Raw genomic sequence first — 17349 nt, forward strand, 5'->3', positions numbered from 1 at the left:
TTTCCCCATTTAGATTTGTTTCCACTTTTTTTTGCAGTGCTGTTCTAAGCAAACAATCTCCATCATGACGTTTCAGATCTTATTTTCCTGTCTTTTCTGACACTAAAAGGTGAACAGGCTGCTTCTGTTTGAGGAGAATCTTAAATGTGCAAATTTAAGAAAATAGTTGGGACTCACCTATAAATAATTGAAGAGATTCTTGAAACAGATTGAAAAAGTAGTGTTAATTGCGGAATGTTCTTTAATGTATATATATATATATATTTGTATATATTGTTTTAATGTAGTATTAAAATTTGAAGTACACTAAAGTATGCATTCAATACAATCTTTTTCACAACAAATAATTGAATAAGATATTGGTTGAAAGAAATCAAAGAAAATCAGGAATAATCAGAATTTTTTTTCATTCAGATATTTGCCTTAAACTAGTGGTTCTCAAACCTTTTTGGTCACGCCCCCATTTCAACCTTTAAAGGCAAGTCAACCGTCTGAGGGAGAACAATTCAGAGAAATTGGCATTAGGTGCCACTTTATAAAGGTAGAGCACCAACCGCTGTTGAAACGGCTGTTTTCTTTTTTCTTTTTCTGCTGATCGCCCCACACTTTGAGAACCACTGGCTTAAACAATGGTGTTTCTATTATCACGAATGACAAAACTAAACCAAGAAATGTTGTTTATAACGGGAGTGATGTAGATTTGTTGTTGTCCCATCATACTGCTTGCTTTGTAGATGTGTTAATCTAGAAACTGAGCGCACCATATATGACAGTGACTCATGGATGTGGTGTATCTGCAGGGTGTCCAGCTGTTGAAGTGTAGAGGGAGCAGCGCTGATCTAAAATTCTCTCTGAATCCAGCCTCTCCTTCTAGCTGTGTTTCTGTGCTACCTGCCATTCTGTCTCAATTATGCCTCTGCATGCTGGAGGGAGGAGATGCCCTGCTGTCTCTCTGAGAGTCTGAACCTCCTAGGGCCTCTCAGATCACACCCAAACTTGCTGTCAAACACTCACAAACATAGGTGCATCATTTTCCCATATGACTTATACATCAGTGCACAGACATCCAGCCATTCTGTGCTCATTAATGCCACTGATGCCACCGTCTGGATGGTGGAGAAACATTGGGAAAGTGGGAGGATGAGGGCAGTGCTTATCAACTGGTTTTATCAACTCAGGATGCAGATTTTACGTTAAACATCACACGATGACCCAGTTCAGTTCTGTTTAACCCTTCAGAGTCTTGGGCTATTTTGGCCGTTTTTGAGTGCTTTTTTTATTTTTTTATTTTGCCACATAAACAAATGTTTACCATACCAATGTTTGGTATTATTTTTTCCAGCACAACATCACCTATATGACCAGACAATTAGTTTTTCACTTTGATGTACTGTGTCAACATACTGGACCCAAAATCACACAAAAAACACAAAATCCGAATAGAAAAATGATTTTCTTTTCTACTACAAAAAACACAAGCATGCTCAATAAAAGGTTTCAAATGTAAACACAAGTTGTAAATGTCAACATATACAGGCACAATTCAGATATAATCAAGCTATATACAAAAAAAATATGATTTACAAAAAAAAGAGCGGGTGTAGCCATAGGCTTTTTTTCTTTCTTTTTTAGCTCAGCCACTTTTTAAAAAATGTTGTGCACACAATTATTCAGAGAGCTATATTTAAGGCCTTGCATTCCCAGAGTATGAGGGTTACCAAATAGTGCAAATACAAAATAAAAAATGTAAAATTGAGATGAAATGAAACTATATATATCACAAAAAGGAGGTGTGGCAATAGGCGTTTTTTCTTTACTTTTTTGCTTAGAAACTCTACAAAACACTTCATGTACAATTACACAGATAGCTAAATTACAGGGCTTTCATTCCTTGAGTAAGAGGGGTTCCTCAATAGTGCAAATATACCATACAAAAGGTAAAATTAAAACAAAATCAAACTATACATACAAGTATTTACAACAAACATCAGGTGTTTTTTATTTAATTTTATTTTTTCTCTGTGCCACTCCTCAAAACAGTTTATCTAAATCTACTCCTAAACTACCTAAACTACTCCTAAACTACCTAAACTATCTACACTACTCCTAAACTACTCTCAGAATCTACTCAAACTCTTCCAAAAACTAGCAATAATATCTCTCTATACATGATATATATAACCGTATATATGTCTCTCTTTGTCAACTCCGTAAATCCTCTGCCTTTCAATTTCGCTTCTTTGCTCAGTTGGCTCCTCCTCCATTCCCTAAAACGTGCATCCTGAAGAGCAGAGTCAGCAGATTCACACATTTTTCTCCGTTTTGTTTTATGACAAAAAACGACGAAGTTATTAGAATAAATGCAACGCCTGTCGCATCACATCTGGCGTTCTTTTACGGTCTATCAACACAAAACAAAAAGTAACATAGAATTTCAAGCCAGCACTTTCGACAGAAGTGGACGGCAGCGCTCAACGTGACTTTGTTTTTATGCTTCAACGTCTTAAACTGGTCATGTAACTTGATCACGCCGGCGTGATCGGCGACCCCGAAGAGTTAAACTGGTCATGTAACTTGATCACGCCGGCGTGATCGGCGACCCCAAAGAGTTAAATCAATTTAGTTTGATATTATTTAATTCAAATCTGTTTTATCGATTCAGTTTTAAGTTTGGAATCCAGTTCCATTTGATTAATTTTGATTTGATTTAAACTTCAACTTAGATTCAACTTAAAACTTGATTCAAATTAAACTTAATAAACTTGATTTTCATTTTATTTGGCTCAGTTCAGTTCGTCAATTGAACTCAATTAATTTAGAATAAAATTAGTTCAATTCTAATTTGATTCAAATAAGTCTGTTTTGGTTTAATTTGAGTTTACCTCAGTTTAATTATTAATCTGTTTTCATTAATTAAAATGAATTCAGGTTATTTTGGTTGCCTTCAAATAAATGTAATTCAGTTTAGTTTAGTTTAGTTCAGTTCAGTTTGAATTGCTTTAAACTTTTCACAATACAAATTTATTCGAAGCAGCTTTACAAAGAATAGTTGACAAGCCAAATTAACCACACGAACTTGGAAAAAACCCTTAACAGATGATTAGGAAGAACCATGGGAGAATTCAAGATATTTTCTTTTACCATGTATAGTTTTGAAGTTTTTCTAGGATGAGGGCATTCCATATAACCTACCCATGTTTCCCTAATTTAACATGTTTCTACCGTTTGACAGATTTTGATTGGATGCTCGACCTGTGATGTCCCCAAAAAAAGACATTTATTTTGCTATACTTAAATTTTCAATTATTTGCATGGTTGGTAAAAAAATGTTTTTCTATCCTGCATTGATTTTCTCCTGCTTTTTGCAGAAGAACATTTTGGGATGACAACCCACAAGTTGAGAACTAATGGCATAAAGGACGTGTAAACAGCACTGGCAAAGCCTAATAATTCTGGCTCATTGAAATCTGTGCTTTATTTGATGTGTTTGTCTGGCGCATGTGTTTGTGTGTGTGAGTAGAAGAGAGACACGGAGAGCTGTGAGAATGAATGAGCAGTTTTTCATCTCAGAAGATTAGAATGCCTATTTTGACACACTTCAGTGTTTGTAGATGGCTGATTTTGACACTCCTTCAGAATATAGGCAAATAGATGCAAAGCCATGTTGATGTTGTTACATCTGCTGTCCTTTCACCCATGAAAGAAATGCAAAATAACCTCGAAAGGCCAAAAAAACAGGTAATGTAAAATGAATTGTTAAATTATAGGTTTAATTATGAAGTATTCACTGGGAATCAGTGACAAAGCTGGTGGACAGAAAGCTGAAGGTTCTGGTACACTGATTGCTATTTTATATTTTAATGTTAACAATTATAGTACTGTTTTTGAAGCAGTGGCCTAGTGGCGTGTGCGTATGCTTCACACATGTTGAGCCTATATGGAGATACAAGTTTGAATCTACACTGCGATGTGTCCTGATCACTTTCTCCAAAAAAAGAACCCCCCCCAAAAAACGTACTCGGTTACTAACGTAACCTCGGTTCTCTCTAGAGAGGGAACGAGTACTGCGTAATATCTTACGCTATGGGGAAAACCTCTTTTCCACGAGATATTGAAGCCAAAAATTATCCTTTAATTTTGATTAATGTAAAACGCTGTGCGGCAGCGTGCAGACATAGGCAAGACGGCTCGCGCGCCTATTGGCTGCCCTGCGGCCACAGCAGCAAGCCTATCGAGAGAGGCCCTGCGTGACGTGACGTCCAATGGGGGTACTTCGCGCCCATTTCGTCGCGTCCCGCCAGAATAGGCGTGGCCTTGGCCTATAAATACGCTCGACAGGCTGATACAAACTGGTTTTCAACGTTGAAGCGAACCAGCGCTGTTGTATGCACGGCAAGATACGCAGTACTCGTTCCCTCTCTAGAGAGAACCGAGGTTACGTTAGTAACCGAGTACGTTCTCTTACGAGAGTATCTCTCGTACTGCGTAATATCTTACGCTATGGGGAACACAATGTAAGACGCCGTGCGTACTGGGATCCGACACCAAAGTCCCAAGGGCAGTAGCCCGGGGCTCATATAGTGCATAATCACCGTAGACTCACAGAGAGTCGGAGAAGAGAGGCTACCAGCATCATTCCCCACGTAATAGCATCCCATAGGAGCTAGTTATGTCAACAATATATCCCGCAGACAGGGTGAACGCGTTCAGCCTGAACTGGGCAAAAATACGGGCCATTCAACACCCATGGAGGTGTTCCATCGATCAGTGAGTGATACTCAATCAAAACTCAGCATTTTGCGCCGGCGCAGCGGGACAGATAGTACTGAATTCTAGACCGACAGCAGCTTGGCCTGTAAGGCGGGAACTTCTAGGTTATAGAACCTTATAAATGTAGACGGCGAGGCCCAGCCTGCCGCCATACAGATATCATGCAAGGAAATCCCACTAGACCACGCCCACGAAGAGGCCACGCCTCTCGTGGAGTGCGCTCTGACACCCAAAGGACACTGCAGGCCCTTAGAGGTGTAAGCCAGCGCTATGGCATCGACTATCCATCTGGATAGGCTCTGTTTTGATGCGGCCAGTCCCTTGGAGCGTCCGCCAAACAAAACAAAGAGCTGCTCGGTCTGCCTGAAGACAGACGAGCGGGACACATAAGCTCTCAGCACCCTGACGGGGCAAAGGAGATTAGCATCCGCTTCCTCATTGTTCACCGGGAGGGCGCACAGGGAAATAACCTGGGCCCTGAACGGTGTGTTGAGGGATTTTGGCACGTACCCGTGCCTTGGTTTGAGTATGACTTTTGAGTCATTAGGCCCAAACTCAATACAGGACGCGCTTACTGAAAGCGCTTGCAAGTCCCCCACGCGCTTCATTGAAGCAAGAGCCACAAGAAATACCGTTTTGAAAGACAGGTGCTTCATGTCTGACAAATGGATTGGCTCGAATGGGGCACCTTTCAGGGCTTCCAGAACCGTAGAAAGGTCCCACATAGGGACTGAGGGAGGTCTGGAAGGATTCAGCCTCCGCGCTCCCCTGAGGAATCGCACGACAAGGTCGTTCTTCCCCAGTGACTGGCCAGACGTCGGTTTTGCAAACGCCGCTATGGCCGCCACGTATACTTTGAGCGTGGACGGGGTTCTACCCTTATCCAGCAGCTCCTGAAGGAAGGAGAGCACTTCCGTAACCCCGCAGTCTACGGGTGTAAAGCCCTGAGCTTGACACCAGGTAGAGAACACTGACCATTTCGAGGAGTAGAGCCGTCTAGTAGACGGGGCCCTAGCCTGCGTGATCGTGTTTAACACTCCCTCCGGGAGGTTAGCGGGTACCCGTTGATGGCCCACACATGTAGGGACCATAACTCCGGGCGAGGATGCCAAATCGAGCCCTTTGCCTGAGAGAGGAGGTCTCTCCTCACCGGTATCGGCCACGGGGCAGTGCTGGCCAGCTGCATCAGGACTGGGAACCAGGTTTGGTTCGTCCATAGCGGAGCCACGAGCAGCACTGGGCATCCATTTTCCCTGATTCGTTCCAGCACTTGGGGCAGGAGCGAAACGGGGGGAAAAGCATAGAGGGGGCGTCGGGGCCATACGTGGGCCAGCGCGTCCCTGCTCTTGGAGAAAAAGTCCGGACAGTGAGCGTTTTCCTGGGACGCGAACAGGTCCACCTGCGCTCTGCCGAATGTCTCCCACAGCAGTTGGATCGTCTGCGGGTGCAGCGACCATTCCCCTGCTGGGACATTGTTTCTGGACAGTCTGTCTGGTCCCAGATTCAGGTGACCAGGCACATGCGCTGCTTTCAGTGAAAGCAGGTTGTGCTGAGCCCAGCCCAGGAGGCGTTTCGTCAGCCTGTAAAGGCTTCGGGACCTGGTGCCGCCCTGGTGATTTATGTATGCCACCACTGACATGTTGTCCGACCGGACTAAGACGTGGCGGCCTTTTATCTGGGGACAAAAACGCCTTAGCGCGTTGTCTACTGCCAGCATTTCTAGACAGTTTATGTGTAGGAGCTTCTCCCGTTCTGACCACTGGCCAAAGAACGGTCTGCCCTCGAGCAGTGCTCCCCACCCCGAGGTGGAGGCGTCCGTGGACACCACCATCACACTCGAGGGAGTCCCCAGACTCACGCCTGACTGGTACCAGTCGGCTTTTTTCCAAGGTTTCAGAGCCGAGACGCATTTCCTGTCGACCCTGAGGCGAAACAGACCAGCGGCCCAAGCCCCGGGCGGAACTCGTGCTTTCAGCCATAACTGCAGTGGGCGCATGCGAAGCAGGCCCAGCTGAAGTACTGAAGATGCTGAGGCCATAAGGCCCAGCATTTTCTGAAACCGTTTGAGCTGGACTATAGAGCCGCGGCGGAAGGATTTCACGGCGCGCTGAATGTTCAGTCCTCGCTCCGGCGACAGACGTGCTGTCATAGACAGGGAGTCCATCACTGTTCCCAGGAAGGAGATTTCCTGGCTGGGAGACAGCGAACTCTTCGCCCAATTGACTGTGAGACCCAAATTCTCGAGATGCTCGAGTAATGCGGTCTTGTGTTCTATGAGCTCTGATCGTGATCGAGCTAGAATCAACCAGTCGTCCAAGTAGTTCAAAACTCGCATGCCCTGAAGTCTCAGGGGTGCGAGAGCCGCGTCCATGCACTTCGTGAATATACGGGGTGCTGGAGACAGGCCGAACGGTAGGACTGTGTATTGATATGCCTGGCCCTCGAAGGCGAATCTCAAGAATCGCCTGTGACGTGACGCAATCTGTATTTGGAAATAGGCGTCTTTCAGATCTATTGACATGAACCAGTCTCCCTGGCGCACGTGCGCGAGGATTTTGCTGGTTGTCAGCATTTTGAACTTGCGTTTCAGAAGCGCTTTGTTCAATTGTCGCAGATCTAGAATGGGTCTGAGACCCCCGTCTTTTTTCGGTACCAGAAAATATCTGCTGTATACACCCCCTTCGCTCTGAGCCTGAGATAAAGGTTCTATGGCCCCTTTGCTCAGTAGTTTCGCTATTTCGGTTCGAAGTAGATGAGATACTTCGTTGTCCACCGTGGTTTCGACACGCGCCGTGCAACGGCGGGGACGTCGAGCGAACTGTAGCGAATAGCCTCTCTTTATAGTGTTCAACACCCATTCTGATACCCCGGGAAGCATTGCCCATGCATTCGCGTGGATAGCTAGAGGCAGAATGATATCCGGGCTCTGGCCGCGGCACAGCGGCGGCTGCAGAGCTTCGGTGTGCTGAGACATGAACACTGCGTTTAGAGTGCGCGAGGCGGGGGGCGCGCCGATCACGGCGGGCAGGCTGTTCGCACTCGCTTTCTCTATGACACATTGTGGAGAGAGAACGAGCGGGACAAGCCCCGTAGGGTTCAGCGTGTCTGTGAGTGAATGTGGGCGCGGGACAGCGGGCACATTTACTGCACTGAAAACACCGTCGGCTTGCGCTGACTGAATATGTGTTGGTTTCGTTTTTACAGAAACCGTGGGACACGCACTGTGTAGTGTTTGTGGGCACTGTGTCGTGGGCACATTCACTACGTTTGCACAATCGACATGAGTCGATTTTATTTGTGCTAGCCCTGAACTGTGGCGGGCTGTGTCTGTGTGTGGGAATGGGCACTGTGACGTGGGCATTCTTACAACACTCATAACACCATCGGCTATGGCCGGGACACCAGAAAATACACTCTTTATTGGATTTATCTGGGTAGCCGTAAAAACGGCTGTTGTGTGCAGGCAAGCGGGCAAATGAACCGACTTGTTGACTGCTAAATACACTGGAACAGTCACATCGCATGGAACTGGACGAGCGAAATGTTTCGGTGAAAATCCGGCCGCAGCGAGATTTGAACACCGTCGCTTTCCTAGGATGGCTAGGAAGGCTTTGAGACCTCGGGCTTGATCTCAATCCTCGGCCGGGGCCCGCGCTGAGGGGGGCGGCGTCCAGCAGAGCGAGAGCGCGGTCTCTGTTCTCGGGCCTGGCGGCGCTGAGAAGCGGCGGCCGGTGGTGCAGGCTGTGGCTGTGAGCTGCGGGCAGACGGCTGTTTCGAGCGACCTGCTGCGGAGCTAGAGCGCTTCGGGAGGAAGTGCTTCATAGCCTGCGATGTCTTCTGAACCTCCTGGAATCTGTCCGCGAAATCTTTGACGGCAGATCCGAAGAGGCCCACTGGCGAAATGGGCGCGTCGAGAAACACAGAGCGCTCCGAATCCGTCATTTCAGACAGCGTTAGCCATAGGTGTCTCTCAGCCACGGTGAGAGAGGCCATGTTCCGCCCAACGGCCTGTGCAGCAGATTTAGCGGCGCGAAGAGCCAGGTCTGTAGCGCTCCTTAAATCCGCAACGCTGATCGATCCCACGCCTTCCTCGTCCATTTTTCGGAGAAGGTCGGCCTGGAAGATCTGCAGGATGGCCATTGTGTGTAGCGCCGACACAGCTTGCCCGGCGGCGGTGTAAGCGCGACCGTGCATGGCTGACGTCACTCGGCAGGCTTTAGATGGCAACACCGTCTGTGCTCGCCGTCCAGCAGAGGGCGGGCAGAGATGTGATGCTACCGCTGCTTCCACAGGAGGAAGAGAAAGGTACCCTCTGTCTTTCGCACCGTCTACAGTGGAGAATGCAGCAGAGACAGATGTACGCATTCTGGCCGAGAAGGGGGCGTTCCAAGACCTCGCGACTTCTTCGTGAAGCTCAGGAAGAAAAGGCGCGGGTCTGGACTGTGATGGGGCGTGGTCCTTCTTGAGGAAACATCCATCCAGTCGGTTGCGCGGGGGTTGCGCGGGCGCCTCCCAGTCGAGGCCGAGGTTGTCGACGGCTTGAGAGAGCAGACGCATCAACTCAGACTCAATGCCCGCTCTTTTCCCGGAAGGCTCGCGAACAGCGGAGGGGAGGTCCACAGAGCTCGCCCAATCTTCGCTGTCCGACGCCAGGATAGAACAAGCCTCGGCTGTTTCGTCGATCTCAATGGCGGAAGCGGTGGCAGACGGCGGCCGCTGTCCATCGGTGAGTGACTCGAGCGATGCCGGCGAAGCTAGCAAGCGAACCGGCGAGCTTAGGCGGGCAGGAGAGGGCTCGGGAACGCGCTGAGCGCGGCGCTTTTTACGGCGCGGCGTCACAGCGGGTTGAAGTGCAGGCTCTGAGAAGGATGCCAGGCGAGTCCTCAGAGTCACCATAGGCTTTAGCTCGCAATGAGGGCATCCGCCTTCGACGAGAGCGAGAGCCGCATGATCCTCACCCAGGCAGGAAGCGCAGATGACATGACGGTCCCCGTCGCTGAGTGTGGCTCGGCACGAGCCGCAGGATCTTTGCATCTTTAAAAAGACGCTTGCTCTTTTAGAACAGATAGAAAACAGAGATAGAGTGTGAGTCGCAGCGGCGAACACACACTCAGCAGTGAAAAGGATATGAACGCCGGAAAGCGTAGCAGGTACGGCGGCTGAAGGCGGCGAGGTGCAGGCCAGCGACTTCAGGCTCGAAGGCTCGTCCCGCAGAAGGCTTACAATCAGACGGCGCGGCTTCTCACTCCGGATCCAGCGATGCAGTAGTGCTTCGCTGAAGAGTTGAAAATCAGTTTGTATCAGCCTGTCGAGCGTATTTATAGGCCAAGGCCACGCCTATTCTGGCGGGACGCGACGAAATGGGCGCGAAGTACCCCCATTGGACGTCACGTCACGCAGGGCCTCTCTCGATAGGCTTGCTGCTGTGGCCGCAGGGCAGCCAATAGGCGCGCGAGCCGTCTTGCCTATGTCTGCACGCTGCCGCACAGCGTTTTACATTAATCAAAATTAAAGGATAATTTTTGGCTTCAATATCTCGTGGAAAAGAGGTTTTCCCCATAGCGTAAGATATTACGCAGTACGAGAGAAACTCTGCTTTTTATGTTATTAAAATAAAAAATAAAAAAAAATACACAAACTTCCTTTCAGGAATATGTTTTTTTTCAAAGAAATGAATACTTTTAAGATTGATCAGACATTCGTAATTTTCCACAAGATTTATTTTTCAAATGCTGTTCTTTTGAACTTTCTATTCAACAAATGACATTTCAAAATATAATGAAATATTACACAATATTACTCTTTTTTTTTTTTATCAACCTTGGTGCGCATAAGAAACTTCTTTCATAAACTTACCGACCCCAAACTTTTGAACAGTAGTGTAATTGCAGTAATATTACACCTTAGCAGGTATCTCTTTTATACAGATATAGTGAAACAGGAAAATGCACACATATTTTTAAAATGCATAGTGCTGCATAATAAAGCAGCAGATGATTAACTTTGCTACACAGGCAAGAAATATGCCGGCCCACACTAAATCTGTTAACAGATTGGGGCTTCCATCACACATCATTCAGGTTGTCCACCAAAATCAGTGTAGAGAATAGAAAATGTGGGCTGATTCTTTTTGGGCCTGCTAATACGTAATCATTAGAACAGCATGCTTATTTGCTACTAAGTGGATGTTTTTTAATCCAATTTGTTGTACTATAATTGTACAGATTGGTCCATTAGATAAGTAATCTCAGCAATTTTGTCACCCTACTTGTGATTGAACCTGTAACCTTTCCTTTAAAAACCCTGATCCTTAATCATTAGGCAAGCTGCACTCAGAGCCGTTATTGAGAGTGAACAGAATGACATACTGCAGCTCAGTGATTTGCACAGTGGCACAGAGTAAGCAAAGTGCGATTGTGACCAATTAAAATGAGTTTGTCTGATAAAGTTACTGTGCTTGCTCTCGTGCAATGGCATTGTTCCAGAATGTGTGTGGGCCTTTAGAAGGATGTCTTTTTTCTTCGTCTTTCCTTTTCTTGCTTTTTGGAGTTTGTCTGGTAATGTTTAGTACATTTTAAATCCATCGCACAGATTTCCCTCCCCCAAAATCGACAGAAAATCCAAAATAAGTCAGCATATTCCGTCGTGACCTGCTCGTTTGGTATGTGAATGAAAATATGTGTGGTGTCACCTGGCTCCAGGTGTATGCAGGTGTCACCGACATCCATTTCCTCAAGTCAGATAGGTGTGCGCACACATGTTTGTTCCATTCAGAACCAGCCGGTGTTTTTCCGAGTGAGCGGCAGTGATGCACGGTTCTGTGTAATATGGCTTTGAAGTAATGGAGCGTAATGTGTGCGTGCGTGTATCCATGTCTGGGATAAATGGCCTAATGAAAAATGGAGAGCTCTGCTGAAATGTAATGACGCAGACTGGCTTGAGTGGGCCTGTCTTTCAGCGGTTTCACACCAGCCTTCTCTTTCTTTCACACAGATGTGCACAACAAAGAATAGCACATAAGCAATAAATCTGAAAATATATGGAACCATGTCCAGTTGTGTTGTGGAAAACTTTTCTTTGGCCTTGTGGACACATCTAAAAGCCTTATGGAAGGGGTTACCAATGTCTATCAGATCCTCTACCTCTGTAAACATGTTTAAAACTCGTCTTAAGATATATTTGATTAATAAGGCTTTTTCAACTTTGTAAGGACCTTTAGGCTTTGATTTGATGTTTATATTAGTATTATAACTATTATTTTTTATTTTTATATTGTATTATTTCTTTCCTTGTATTTTAATGTTTCATCTAATCCGTTTGAAATTGTACAGCACTTTGGTACACACTGTTTTTTAAGCTGCTTTATAAATAAACTTTGATTTGATTTAGATTTTATATAAGTTCTCTTACGTGTACTGCCTTTGTGAGATTTCAATATCTAAGCTTTAGGGGTGTAACGATACACAAAACTGAAGGTTCGGTTCTTCCCACGGTTTTGACGTCTCGGTTCGGTTCGGTTTCGGTTCGGTGGGATAGGGTTTAGAAAGCTAAAATTGCTTCTTTTTTTTTAAATTGTCTTTTTCTTTAAATTAATTAAATTACAATTAAACGTTTCGGATTAAAACGCAAGGATTAAAAAAAAAATCTCCTAATGCTGTAAACTAGGAGCCCGCAGATTACTATAACATTAAGGTTAACAACAGAGCCTAGACTTTTAGCCTAAATTCAGATGCTTTATTTTTTAACACCCAACACATTGTATGAAAACATGTAAACTGAACATAAGGTAGTTTTTGCACAACTTATTTTACTCTAATTTGTTATTGAAATATAATAATTTACACAGTTGCTGTCATTTTCATGAATGATATTTTAAACATACATTAAATAATCAAGATATCTAACAGGTTATGTAAAATATAGGCTAATGTAGTGCATTTATTTAGTGCAAGAGTTCATTTGGATGACTTGCCTGCTGAGGTAAATATATGCTATGTGAAAAACTAAGCTGTTTTATTGACGTCTTTCCGCTGCTGAAACACTGATTGAGCTATTACATGAGTTGTGATGCCTTATACTGTATCTTTCAACATACCTTCAGGTGTCCATTTATGTTTATTTTGTAACTGAGGAAGAAATGAGGGGCTAGTACAGCGATCTGTCACGCCACATCAAAGAGCGCCAAAACGGCATTTATTGTTTGAATTTCGTGTTCAAATAGACAGAATTTGAAAGACTACACCTTGCTTATTATCGAAAGTAACACAACATGGGGCTTGCTATTATATGGTGTTAATGGTGGTTAGGCTACAAAACTGACTTCGTTGTGTACACATAAGACATGAGAGGTCCAGTGAACCAGGGCTGGGCGGGGTAGCAGGGGGCGGGGCGGGGCGTGTTCGGTACGCCATGAGAGAATCGCGATTCGTAACGTGGGTTCTGTATCGCGGTTTTTCGGTTCGGTTTGAATATCGTAACACCTCTACTAAGCTTTAACTTCACTCATTGGTGTTGTTTTGCATGAGAACATAAGACATAAAGTGCCTGTTTTAAAAGTACATAAGATTTAGCAACTCAAATGGGGTTCATGTGGATATTTTTCCTTTGCTGTGAATGTGTCTGACAGTAAAAGTATTCTCAATATAATGTAGAGTGGGAAAAAATGTGGTGAAATTAAATTAAAGTGGAGATTGCTAGCATAGAAAATAGTTGTTGATTCTAGCATGAAATGAAACTCTCCGCTTGTGCCCTTGCATGTTGTCCCATTTCTATAAAAATCGTTTTTTGTAATATTTTATGATGGTGAGTTCCATTGGGTGCAGTCAACAGCACAGATTTGACAGGGGTGTTTTTCTTAGTATAGGACACAGTGGTTTAACAATGACGTGTAAACCTTGGGATCATATAAATCTAGATTTTTCTGTGCTGTGGTTTTTGACAGTATCCCGCTTTTGATCTGTTTATAGATATTAGTGGTGCTTGCTAAGACAAGCACCATTATTATTATTGCTCATATTTGAGGTTAGACGTTAACTTAAGTGTGTAATTTGTCCTACACTGTTTGAGCAACAGACATAGAAAATACCTCGAACCGTGTGGCTTGTGGAGAGACGTGATATTACTTTTTAGACTTATTAGCTGAAAAGATGTATGATAAACTGGGCAATAAATTCCCATAAACTAACACTGAAGGAGGGGCTGGAAAAAGCATATAGGTACTACTTTGACATCTGGTATGACATCAGAATCCAAACTTTACTTTTTAGCACACCTGCCAATGATGATTGAATTAAAATTTCTAACATGAATAATTATATAATTGCATATTTATTTGTTTTTATTAATATTTTTTAAATCAAACGTTTGGGGTCACTATGATATTTTTTTTGTAAATAAATGAATTGCTTTATTTAGCAAGGGTGCATTAAATTTAATAAATGTGACGGTAAAGACAGTAAAACATTTTTTATTTCAAATAAATACTGTCGTTTTGAGCTTTCTGTTCGTCAAGGAATCTATCACGGTTTCAACTAAAACCAGCACAACTGTTTTCAATATTGATAATAATGAGTACCAATTCAGCATATTAGAATGATTTCTTAAGGATAATGTGACACTGAAGACTGGAGTAATGGCTGCTGAAAATGTAGCTTTTCGATCACTGGAATTAATTACATTTTAAAATATGTTAAAACATAAAACAGTTATTTTAAATATTAATAACAATTCACAATATTACTGTTTTACTATATCTTTGATAAGAAAAAAATCTTACCACCCCCAAACCTTTAAACTGTAGTATGCATTTTTACTTTAATAAAAACATTTTTTGCGTGTTTTATTTTTTTAAATGGCTAATTGGAGTGAATTAGAATGAATTCCAGTTGGAATTAATGAGTAACTGGCAACAGTGATTTATTTCACTATTCTATGATGCTTTGCCGATTGTATCTATTACAGTAAGTAACACCTAGCAACCACCCAGAATACCCTAGCAATCATTAAGCGAAACCCAGAACATCTTATGAGCCACTTGGCAACTCTTTTACATTGTGGTGGTGAGTTTTGCACTCTAAGAAGATATGAAAATCTAGAATTGTGGCATATTCCTGTGAAGTTCAACAGTAATCATGACACTCTCTTTCTCTCTCTGTAGTGAATGCTGTATTATCAGTGATTGAGGGCTCTCAGCTGCTCTACTCCATACAGCCACACCCAGCTCTCACTCCCATCATGCACCTGCTCCCACCAAACATTCTAGTGTCTGGACATGACCGCATCCCTGGCGTTGTATTCTCCACGGACACAGGCACAGGTAGGCTTATCCACAATGCCCCTTTTCAGTTTATCATTTGAATGAGAATAAAGAGAAAAGGCTAGATGTGCTAGATGTTCACTACAGTTATACAACAATCAAATGGCATTTGATGACTGCTCATCTGTAATGAGAGAATGTGTTGCCATGGAGACAGCAGAAGGAACTCTAGAAGCCTCATGAAAGAGCACTCCCCGTTTCTCAGGACATTCCCTTGATTATCATCAGAATCGCTTCATGCCAAACCAGGTCATAAATGAGACTCTGAAGCCGAAGCATTTGAGCCTTTTCGCAAGTTTTCCGACTCGCAGCACTGTGCTCATGACTCGCCTCTTTTTGGATTTTTTGTTCTGAGCTGCTTTCAGGGCTGGGTAAAGACAGACTTTATGAGCGGTATTAATGAACCGTGGTGGGTTTCACAGAGGAGAAGGGATTGGAAGTTGAGCAAAATGTCACGCTAATCCTCTAGCACTCCAAATATCTCACAGGGAGCGTGACCCACGACCGCAGTTTAGATCCGCAGAGCGACGCAGGAAATTAGAGATTTATTCCACAGTGATATTTCTATCTCCCTCTCTCTCTCACCCTCATTATAACCGATGAGCAGATGTAGGAATGGGATTCCTCTGGAGCAGGTTTCTCTTTGAACTGCATCTGAAATGCAGTGAGTGCTATATTCTGCATCCTCCTGGGCCTCCACACAGACTGAAAGAAGAGAAAGAGAGATGTTTTCCCCCGATTGTTAATACGGTTAATAAGACATGATTCGAAGCAGTTCATTCCAAGATCCAAAAGCAATATATTCTGTCTAATAATGATTCTTATAAACTTTTCTTGAGTGGGTGTTATAAAAGCCAAATTTCACGAGCCGCCTCTTGATTTTATTGCTGTAATTGTATCTAAGTGAAAAACCACCTTCAATTTCCCATTAGTCTCAGCACAACATTGATCATCACTGGTTTGTGACACACCCACCAGTTTTGTGTAGGTTAACAGACATCAGTGTTTCCCACAGGATTATTTTAAAACTTTGGTGGGTCTGGGGGCATGCATTTTTTGTACTTTTTAAATTTAAATTCATATATCTGGTGCAACTCCAACCCATATTCAGTGTGCAAATTGAACAAAGAATATAGTATGCCCCAAAGCTTGTGCACTCTTTTGCTACACACTCAAAAGTATCTACTTTTTCTTAACAAAAAGAGTACATACTTTTAGGTCATAGTATAAGTAGGTGAATTGAGACACAGCATGAGCCTTATTGCTCTTTCGATTTTAGTTTGTTTGACAGCAGTGGTGCAAAACACGATATTAAAGACTTCTTATGTTATTAAGAAGTTTAACTAGACTGTGGCGGCCCGAAAATATATTTAATAAACGGGAAGCACAAATCTATTTGTGGCGGTCAATGTTGATATTGTGGTGGGACGCCACCGATATATCAATGTATGGGTAACACATGCTTAATGCCTGAGAAAGGTTCTGTTGCTCTGTAGAGAAGAGGGTTTCCCAGGGGATGTTCAGATTAATTAAATATGATGAGCAGTGTTAAAATAATTATTTAGTATTTAATTTAATATTGATATTTATTACCATCAATAATTAATTTGAAATAATTATTACCTACTGACAGCCATAATAAAAATCTGTAATATGTAATTGGGCTGTAACAGTAGAGTCAGTGGGAAAGTATTACATATATTATTTAGCTATTTTATCAATAGGTAATAATTAGCCATTCTGAAAGAAGTCTTCTTTTTGAAGTCTGAAAGACTTCATGGTGTATTTTTACTTTTTTTTTTTATTCATTTGTCACACTTCAGGACTATTTAATTGGGCTTCAGAAAATATAAAAGGTGAATATACACATGAATGTACACATTTATTATCTACCTCATTAAAGATGTATAGTTCAAGCTGCGAAAAATAACAATAGAATGATTGAGAATGCAAAAATGTGAAGTTGTGAAATACATTGTATTTATGGAAAGGTTAGCGTTACTTAAAATCTCAGGTGGTATTTTAAGTAAATTAATTTAGGTCTAGGAGTTTGGTTAGGAGGTCCCATAACTTTGAAAACAATAGGAAAACAATAGCAAACATGAGATGTTTAAGAGGCGCATTAAATGTCCTTAATTCTCCTATGAGACCTTCGGTAGCGCATCCATCTTCCTCTGCAGTGGTGGAGTGTTTGTGTGCTGTAATGTCCTGACGATGCTGCACTTGTTTGGCTGTCAGGCCTCAGTGCTGCTGTACAGATAAGC

At 43.3% G+C, this 17349-nt stretch overlaps 1 protein-coding gene across 2 annotated transcripts in view; it reads left to right on the forward strand.

Annotated features, from left to right (window-relative positions):
* nphp4 (nephronophthisis 4) overlaps positions 1 to 17349 on the forward strand; it is a 222810-nt gene that overhangs the window by 33673 nt on the left and 171788 nt on the right. For both annotated transcript variants that reach the window (XM_077224388.1, XM_077224389.1), the window contains exon 5: positions 14927 to 15085. In XM_077224388.1, the coding sequence (XP_077080503.1) occupies positions 14927 to 15085 (159 nt within the window). The remainder of the gene's footprint in view (positions 1 to 14926; positions 15086 to 17349) is intronic.

The sequence above is a fragment of the Siphateles boraxobius genome, unplaced genomic scaffold, assembly GCF_051911475.1.
Source record: "Siphateles boraxobius isolate OS27281-9 unplaced genomic scaffold, OSU_SipBor_1 9, whole genome shotgun sequence".
Lineage (NCBI taxonomy): Eukaryota > Metazoa > Chordata > Actinopteri > Cypriniformes > Leuciscidae > Siphateles > Siphateles boraxobius.